The following is a 10,518-nucleotide window of genomic DNA, read 5'->3' on the forward strand; positions in this document are numbered from 1 at the left end:
GTCACTGGCAACTCCAGGGCCTGTTCCTGAGTGCAGCAAGACTTAGGACCCCAAAAGGATAAAGAACACACATGGACTTTGAGCGCGGGTGTGGAGCACAGGCTCTGAGCGCAGGCGTGGGTGGAGGCGGACACAGGCTCGTGCGTGTGAGTGAAGGCTCTGAAACCCTGAGTGGGGAACCAGCACAGACGGGTATACAACTGTGGAAGCAGTACGCTGAGACTTGTAAAGGAGCCTCCAGCAGAGGATCAAGCAAGGGGGTCCACCAGGGGGCTTGAACTTGAGAACAACCAGACCTGAGACCTCAGGAGCCAAAACAGGGCAGACAGACCCTGAATATGAGGATAAAGCTGAGAACAGGCTGGGCTAACGATGGCAACCCAGAATCGGGAAGGCCAAAATAGAAAGATTAACAAGAAGAAGAAGAAGAAATCTTTAACACTTGACAACTTTTACACAGAGAAAATCCAGACAACTGAGCAAACAGAAGAAGAGAACAAACAAGCATCCGGACCCTCCCAAAATAATGAAAACTGGTCACAAGAGCTTGAAGAGTTCAAATTTGAGATGATAAAAAAGTTGGAAAAGATTTGGCTAGAGAAATGGGAAATAGCTCAAAAGGAAATCAGGCAAGAAAATAACAGTTGAAAAGGCAGAATTTTGCAATTGGAAAGTGAGGCTCAGAAATCAAATGAACAGATAAGCAAATTGAGCATCAGAAATGACCAGATTGAAAAGGAAAACCAAAAGATTATAGCTGAAAACCAGTCCCTAAAGGCTAGAATTGCGCAATTAGAAGCCAATGATCTCACAAGACAGCAAGAACAAATGAAACAAAGTCAAAAGACTGATAAAATAGAAGGAAACATGAAATATCTCAATGAGAAAGTTACAGACCTAGAAAACCAGTGTAGAAGAGAAAATTTGAGAATTATTGGTCTTCCTGAAAAAGCAGAAATTAATGGAAATTTGGACTCCATACTAAAAGAAATTATTCAGCAAGATTGCCCTGAAGTTCTACAACAAGAGGGCAATATAGACATTGAAAGGATCCATAGATCACCCTCTACACTAGACCCAGAAAGGACAACGCCCAGGAATATAATAGCCAAATTCAAGAGCTTCCAACTAAAAGAAAAAATCTTACAAGAAGCCAGAAAGAGACAATTCAAATATCAAGGAGCACCAATCAGGATCACACAGGATCTGGCAGCCTCAACGCTAAAAGACCACAAGGCTTGGAATATGATATTCAGAAAGGCAAGAGAGCTGGGCCTGCAACCACGGATCAACTACCCATCAAAACTAACTATATACTTCCAGGGGAAAGTATGGGCATTCAACAAAATTGAAGATTTCCAACTATTTGCACAGAAAAGACCAGAACTAAATGGAAAGTTTGATGTCCAACCACAAAAATTGAGAGAAACATGAAAAGGTAAATAAGAAACAGAGGGGAAAGAAAGGAAACTTATAATTTTTAAATTTGCCTTTCTAAGGGCCTCAGTAAGATCTAATTATCTGTATTCCTATGTGGAGAAATGCTATGTATAATTCTCTGTAGTGAACTCTATTCATTATTATAGTATTCATTATTATAATAATCAGAAGAATAATTCATAGGGAGAGGACGGAATACTAAATCGTCTAAGATGATATGAGGGGTGGGAAAGAGGGGGGTGAATAGTAGGGGACACCAAGAGAAACTTGAGTGAATAAGAAAAATTGGATATTCTATTATGCACAAAGAGGGCATGGGAAGGGGAGGGGACAAATACTATTATAAGAAGGAGAGGAAGAGAACATTTAGAGGTAATATTTAAACCTTACTCTCAATGTAATCAACCTGGAGAGGGAAGAGTAGCTATATTATCCATTGGGATAAAAAAACCTCTATGTAACCCTACTGAGAAAGTCAGAAGGGATAAACCAAGGGGAGCAGGGGATTGGGGAGGTCAAAAAAGGGAAGGGAGAAGAAGGGGGAGGGAATTTATTAGACCTTTAAAAATAAAAAGAGGGGTATAACAAGGGAGGGGGTAGAAAGGGAAATTAATCAAGGGAGGGGATAAGGGATACTGGCTTAAAGCAAACCACTGGTTTAAAAGGAAATAGGTAAGTAGAAGGGGTAGGACTAGGGGAGGATACAAAAATGTCAGCGAATGCACAACTGATAATTATAACTCTGAATGTGAATGAGATGAACTTGCTCATAAAACGGAAGCAAATAGCAGAGTGGATTAGAAACCAAAACCCTACCATATGTTGTCTACAAGAAACACATATGAGGCGGGTGGACGTACACAAGTTTAAGATTAAGGACTTGAGCAAAGTCTTTTGGGCGTCAAATGAGAAAAAGAAGGCAGTAGTGGCTTTCATGATTTCTGACAAAGTCCAAAGTAAAAATAGATATGATTAAAAAAGACAGGGAAGGTCATTACATCCTGATTAAAGGCAGTATAAACAATGAGGAAATAACAGTGCTCAATATGTTTGCACCAAGTGGCATAGCATCCAAATTCATAAAGGAGAAACTGGCGTAGCTCAAGAAGGAAATTGATAGTAAAACCATATTAGTGGGAGATCTAAATATTCCTCTTTCAGATCTAGATAAATCAAACCAAAAAATAAATAAGAGATAAAAGAGGAGAATGAAGTCCTAGAAAAATTAGAATTAATTGATATGTGGAGAAAAATAAATAGGGATAAAAAGGAATACACCTTCTTTTCAGCTGCACATTGTACATTCACAAAGATTGACCATGTAATAGATCATAGAAACATTGCAAACAAATGCAAAAGAGCAGAAATAATAAATGTAACCTTCTCAGATCATAATGCAATAAAAATAATAATTAGTAAGGCCACCTGGACAGGCAAATCAAAAACCAATTGGAAATTAAATAGTATGATTCTCCAAAACCAATTTGTTAAAGAAGAAATCATAGAAACAATCAACAATTTCATTGAAGAGAATGACAATGAAGAGACATCCTACCAAACTCTATGGGATGCTGCCAAGGCAGTACTCAGGGGGAAATTTATATCCTTGAGTGCATATATTAACAAATTAGGGAGGGCAGAGATTAATGCATTGGACATGCAACTCAAAAACTAGAAAGTGAGCAAATTAAAAATCCCCAGATGAAAACTAAATTAGAAATACTAAAAATCAAGGAAGAAATTAATAAAATCCAAAGTAAAAGAACTATTGAATTAATAAATAAGACTAGAAGCTGGTATTTTGAAAAAATAAATAAGATAGACAAAGTACTGGTCAATTTAATAAAAAAAGGAAAGAAGAAAACCAAATTGACAGTATCAAAGATGAAAAGGGAGACCTCACCTCTAATGAAGGGGAAATTAAGACAATCATTAAAAACTATTTCTCCCAATTATATGGCAACAAATATAACAATTTAGGAGATATGGATGAATATTTACAAAAATTTAAATTGCTTAGATTAACAGCAGAAGAAATAGAATATCTAAATAATCCCATATCAGAAATAGAAATTGAACAAGCCATCCAAGAACTCCCTAAAAAATAATCGCCAGGGCTTGATGGATTCACAAGTGAATTCTATCAGACATTCAAAGAGCAACTAACCCCAATACTATACAAATTATTTGATATGATAAACAAAGAAGGAGTCCTACCAAATTCCTTTTATGACACAAATATGGTACTGATTCCAAAGCCAGGGAGATCAAACACAGAGAAAGAAAACTACAGACCAATCTCCCTAATGAACATAGATGCAAAAATCTTAAATAGAATATTAGCAAAGAGACTCCAGGAAGTAATTAAGAAGATCATCCACCATGATCAGGTGGGATTTATTCCTGGAATACAAGGATGGTTCAACATTAGGAAAACCATCCACATAATTGACCATATCAATAGTCTAACAAACAAAAATCACATGATCATTTCAATAGATGGTGAAAAAGCCTTTAACAAAATACAGCATTCATTCCTATTGAAAACACTGAAAAGTATAGGAATAGAAGGACCTTTCCTAAAAATAATAAACAGTATTTACCTAAAACCATCAACAAGCATCATCTGCAATGGGGATAAATTAGAAACCTTCCCAATAAGATCAGGAGTGAAACAAGGATGCCCATTATCACTTCTATTATTCAACATAGTACTAGAAACACTAGCAGTTGCAATTAGAGAAGAAAAAGAAATTGAAGGTATCAAAATAGGCAATGAGGAGACAAAGCTATCACTCTTTGCAGATGATATGATGGTATACTTAAAAAATCCTAGAGAATCAACTAAGAAGCTGGTAGAAATAATGAACAACTTTTGCAAAGTTGCAGGATACAAAATAAATGCACATAAATCATCAGCATTTCTGTACATTTCCAACACATTATAGCAGCAAGAGGTAGAAAGAGAAACACCATTTAAAATCACCCTAGACAATATAAAATACTTGGGAATCTATCTACCAAAACAAATACAGCAATTATACAAAAACAACTACAAAACACTTTCCAAACAAATAAAACTGGATCTAAACAATTGGAAAGCCATTGATTGCTCATGGGTAGGGCGAGCTAACATAATAAAAATGACCATTCTACCCAAATTAATTTACCTATTTATTGCCATACCTATCAAACTACCAAAAATCTTCTTTACTGAATTAGAAAAAAGTTTAACAAATTTCATTTGGAATAACAAAAGATCAAGAATATCGAGGGAAATAATGAAAAAAAATGTGAAGGAAAGGGGACTAGCAGTACCAGATATTAAACTATACTCTAAAGCAGCAGTCATCAGAACAATATGGTACTGGCTAAGAGACAGAAGGGAGGATCAGTGGAATAGACTTGGGATAAATGACATCAGCAAGACAGTGTATGATAAACCCAAAGAGCCCAACTTTTGAGACATGAATCCACTATTTGATAAAAACTGCTGGGAAATTTGGAAAACAATATGGAAGAGATTAGCTTTAGATCAACATCTCATACCCTACACAAAGATAAATTCAGAATGGGTGAATGACTTGAATATAAAGAAGGAAATTATAAATAAGTTAAGTGAACACAGATTTTCAGATCTCTAGGAAAGGATAGATTTTAAAACCAAGCAAGAGTTAGAGAAAATTACAAAATGTAAATTAAATGGTTTTGTTTATATTAAACTAAAAAGCTTTTGTACAAACAAAAACAATGTAGTCAAAATCAGAAGGGAAACAACAAATTGGAAAAAAATCTTTATAACAAAAAACTCTGACAGGGGTCTAATTACTCATTTATACAAGGAGTTAAAGCAATTGTATAAAAAATCAAGCCATTCCCTAATTGATAAATGGGCAAGAGACATGAATAGGCAATTTTCAGGTAAAGAAATCAAAAGTATCAATAAGCACATGAGAAAGAGTTCCAAATCTCTAATAATTAGAGAAATGCAAATCAAAACAACTCTGAGGTATCACCTCATACCTAGCAGATTGGCTAAAATGAAAGAAGGGGAGAGTAATGAATGCTGGAGGGGATGTGGCAAAATTGGGACATTAATGCATTGCTGGTGGAGTTGTGAACTGATCCAACCATTCTGGCTGGCAATTTGGTACTATGCTCTAAGGGCTATAAATAAAATGCCTGCCCTTTGATCCAGCCATACCATTGTTGGGTTTGTACCCCAAAGAGATAAAAAATAAATAGACTTGTAGCAAAATATTTATGGCTGTGCTTATTGCGGTGGCAAAAAACTGGAAAAGGAGGGTATGTCCTTCAATTGGGGAATGGCTGAACAAATTGTGGTATATGCTGGTGATGGAATACTATTGCGCTCAAAGGAATAATAAACTGGAAATGTTCAAGGTGAACTGGAAAGACCTCCAGGAATTGATGCAGAGAGAAAGGAGCAGAGCCAGAACATTGTACACAGAGACTGATATTCTATGGTAAAATCGAATGCAATGGACTTCTGTACCAGCAGCAATGCAATGACACTGGACAGCTCTGAGGGATTTATCGAAGAATGCTACCGACATTCAGAGGAAGGACTGCAGGAGAGGAAACAGAAGAAAAACAACTTCTGGAATGCATCGGTTGGGGTGGACATGATTGGGGATGTGGACTCGAAACTACCACACCAGTGCAACTATCAACAATTTGGAAATAGGTCTTGATCAATGACACATGATAAAACCAGTGGAAATGTGTGTCGGCATGGTTGGGGGGGCTCAGGGATAAAGGGGAAAGTAGGAGCATGAATCATGTAACCATGTTAAAAATGAATATTAATAAATGTTAAAAAAAGAAATGATAAGCAGGGGAAGCTCAGAAAAATCTGGAAAGACCTACATGAACTAAAACAGAGTGAAGTAAGCAGAACCAGGAGAACATGTACACAGTGATAGGAATACTATATGACAAACAACTGTGAATGGCTTTGCTATTCTTAGCAATACAGTGATCCAAAACAATTCCAAAGGACTCATGGGTAAAAAATACCATCTGCTTCCAGAGAAAGAACTAATGGAGTCTCAATCCAGATCAAAGGAAACTTTTTTCACTTTCTTAATTTTTTTTGTATGTTTCCTTCCACAAAAGGATTAATGTGGGAAAATATTTTGTGTGATTATATATGTTTTGAGAATTTGTGACTCAAAATTCTTTTTAAAATGTTGGAAATTGTTTTTACATGTAATTGAGGGATAAAGTTAAATTAGATTCAAAAAATAAATAGCTTTGGACTTGCAAAAAATTATGGCTAGATCACTTTTCAAGTATATAGAGAATTGAGCCAAATTTATAAAAAATTAGTCATTTCCCAATTGATAAATGGATATGAATAGTTTTCAGAAGAATAAATCTAAGGATATCAATAGTTATATAAAAATTTTCTAATTTAGAGAGATGCAAATAAAAACAACTCTGAAGTATCACTTCATACCCATCAGATTGGTTAAAATGATACAAAAGGAAATTGACAAATGCTTGAGGTGATGTAAAAAACCTTGGACACTAATGCACTGTTGGTAAATCTGTGAACTGGTCCAACTATTCTGGAGAATAATTTGGAACTATGCCCAAAAGGCTATAAAATTGTACATACCCTTCAACACAACAATGTTACTGCTATTATAATTCATGTTCCAAAGAAATAAAATTAAAGGGGAAAGGACTTATAGGTACAAGAATATTTCTAGCAGGTTTTTTATTGTGATAAAGAATTTGAAATCAAGGGAATGAATGTCTAGCAATTGGAGAATGGCTGAACAACGTTTTGGTAAATAATTGTAATGGAATACTATCAGATTATAATGATTATAAACGACTATAAAAGTGAGTATAAACATTACATGCAGGATGGTTTTACAGAATCCTGAAGACATATGAACTGATGCAAAATGAAGTGAGCAGAATAAATAGAACATTGTACATAGAAATACAATTTTGTAAAGATGAATGACTATGAAAGATTGAATTCCTCTGATGAAGACAATGATCTAAGATAATTCCAAAGGATCATGATGAAAAACATCTTTCTCTCCAGAGAACCAATGAACTCTGTATGCAGAGTGAAATATACTTGTTTTTCCATTGTATTTTATTGTTTGTTTTTTTGGCAATGTGAGTAATATGGAAAATATGTTTCATGTTAAAAAAAAGAATTCTGGTCAAACTCATTAGCTTTTAGTTTAAACTCCCATCCCTTTCATTTATTCATCTCTCTTTTCCCTCTACCCCCTTACACATACAGACAAATTAGGTCAACATATGTTCAGAAGTAAAAGACTGCCTTATAATTTTATAATTGTGTTCCAACTAAAAATCACATCTTACTGCATTTCATGCATACCTTTGAAACAAAATGCACCTCTTCATTGTTTTGCTTTACATATACGTGTATATATATATATATATGTATACACACACACACATATATAATACCTTCCTTAAAGTAATAACAAACTTAAAAGAAAATATTGTTTTAGATTTCCTTCATTTGTCAGCAATGCTAAATCACAATAATTGATAATTATACAATTTTCTGTTGAGTTAGTTTTTGAGCTCCGCATCATATATAACCTGAAACAAGAATAGTAACAGAGGCATACCTGAGATATATAGAATTGTTTTTACTGTTGTTGTTGCATCATATTTACTTTTGTATGGCATATTCCACATAGGTAAAATACAAAAATGACAACAATCTAGAAATGTCTTAAAGATAGTGAGGAAGTTTGTCAAAGTAGCTGTAGAAGTTTAATCTAAAGATAAATGGAATGGGGCATAAGTAGGTTTTTTCAAGTATTTGAAGGATTATTGTGATGACTGTCATGTTTTTCTTGGCCTCAGGGGGCAGAACTTGGAGTAATGGGTGAAAGTTTCAAAGAAATAGTTAACCGACTAAAACTTCATTTGTTTCTTCAGGAAGGCACTCAGTTTCAAATAAATTCATTTCTCTAAGGAGAGGCTGGATGACCACTTGTAACAATTGCAGAAGGCATTCCTTTTTAGGATAGATAATCTAGTAGCTTTTATATATTGCTGTTGTTCAGTCATTTTCAGTCAGATTCTATTCTTTGTATCCTCTCTCTTCTGGAGTTTTCTTGTTAAAGATACTGGAGTGATTTGTCATTTCTGTTTCAGTTTTTTTTACATACTAAGACCTGAGTAAAACAGAGTTAAATGATTTTATCAGGGTCTCAGAGCTTGTCTGAAGCCAGATTTGAACTCAGGAAGATGAGCCTTCCTGACTGGCACTATATCCACTGTTCTACCTAGCTGTCCCAGTGTAGGTGCTTAATATATGTCAATTGAATGAAATTTAACTGACCCCAGGAGGTCTATTGTAAGAGCTCAGATAAGGGAGTGATAAAGATAACAAAATAGAATTTTGCCCCCTCAAATAACCCAATATTGAGTAAAGCTATAAGACACAAGATGGAAATGTTTTTCTTCTTTGCTGCCAAAAGACTAGAATCTTGTCGTTTTAAAGGATTTTTTGCTGTTATTTACTCCCTCTTAGGATTGTTTCTTTGAAGGCAAGGTTCATTATTTCATCTTGGTATATACCAAGCATTTAACAGTGTCTGGTATAAAACTTAGATAATGATGGCAGAATGAATTAAAAGAAATTTTTTAATTCATAAGGAGTAATAAATTTGTTCATGCAAAGCTACCATAAGATTAACAAGAGGCATTTTGATTTGTTTTGTAGCTTGTCGACCAGGGTTCTACAAAGCCTCTGCTGGTAATTTGAAGTGTTCCAAGTGTCCACCTCATAGCTCTACCCAGGAAGATGGTGCCATAGACTGCAGGTGTGAGAATAATTACTTCAGAGCAGACAAAGACCCTCCATCCATGGCTTGTACCCGTGAGTAGTTTTGCTGCAACCCATGACCTCATGTTTTGTTTGGTTTTCCTTTTTATTTTTTCAACTATTTTTTTTTTTTAATTTTCTCTTCTGGCCTGTTTTTTTCCATAACACATAAGCTTCTTTCTGAACTTTCTCTTCATACCTGGCTCACCACAAATGCAACATTTATCACAAAATGAATTTGAATACAAAGCAATGTCATATATATTAGCACCACCCTATTTCTCCCTGAAAATAAAAAAGTTTAATGCATGTTACAAAATTTACATTGTGCGGGTTATGAAAGCTTACATAGATCTGAAATTTATACTTTTAAGATTATATCCATCCTTGCTGTTTTCTGTCAGAGTTCAGAGGGGGGAAGAGAAAAACTGAGATTTATAAACTAATCTTAGAATTTTCAAAATAATCCTCATGGAAATTGAAATTAGTATTATTTTGTTTTGTGTGACTTTCTGAAAATTCTTCAGCTTTGACTCAAAGTTTCTAGTCAAGTAGACTGGGGGAGCACATACTCTTGTTTCTTTATATCTATATTCTAATGACATCTCAAAAGGGCAGTTGAAAGGCAGATGATAAATATAAGACAACTATTTGCCATTGCCAGTTCCATTTATAAAATTTCTGTTTCATATATTGCGGAAAAGGAAAGTGAAGCTTATTAATCTTCCTTATTGAACTACCTTGCAGGACCTCCATCTGCACCAAGAAATGTTATATCTAATATCAACGAAACTTCTGTTATACTGGACTGGAGTTGGCCCCTGGACACAGGAGGCCGGAAGGATGTGACCTTCAACATCATATGTAAAAAATGCGGGGGGAATGTTAAACAGTGTGAGCCATGCAGCTCTAATGTTCACTTCTTGCCACGACAATTTGGACTCACCAACACTACAGTAACAGTGATAGACCTTCTAGCACACACTAACTATACATTTGAAATTGATGCAGTTAATGGAGTATCTGACATGAGTTCCTCTCCTCGACAGTTTGCTGCAGTCACCATAACAACCAATCAGGCTGGTGAGTATTTCATAGTTTTTTTCTCATCCATGCCATGTTGAAATAATAAATGGACATCAATCCTTCATGAGAGAGAGAGAGAGAGAGAGAGAGAGAGAGAGAGAGAGAGAGAGAGGGAGGGAGAGAGGGAGAGAGAG

General features: G+C 35.2%; 1 protein-coding gene across 1 annotated transcript in view; it reads left to right on the forward strand.

Moving 5' to 3' along the window:
- The window catches only part of EPHA3 (EPH receptor A3), a 436,551-nt gene that overhangs the window by 257,990 nt on the left and 168,043 nt on the right, over positions 1-10,518 (forward strand). The window contains exons 4-5 of the mRNA XM_044666928.1: positions 9,197-9,352; positions 10,046-10,381. Coding sequence (XP_044522863.1) covers positions 9,197-9,352; positions 10,046-10,381 — 492 coding nt within the window. The remainder of the gene's footprint in view (positions 1-9,196; positions 9,353-10,045; positions 10,382-10,518) is intronic.

The sequence above is a fragment of the Gracilinanus agilis genome, chromosome 3 (assembly GCF_016433145.1).
Source record: "Gracilinanus agilis isolate LMUSP501 chromosome 3, AgileGrace, whole genome shotgun sequence".
Classification (NCBI taxonomy): Eukaryota; Metazoa; Chordata; class Mammalia; order Didelphimorphia; family Didelphidae; genus Gracilinanus; species Gracilinanus agilis.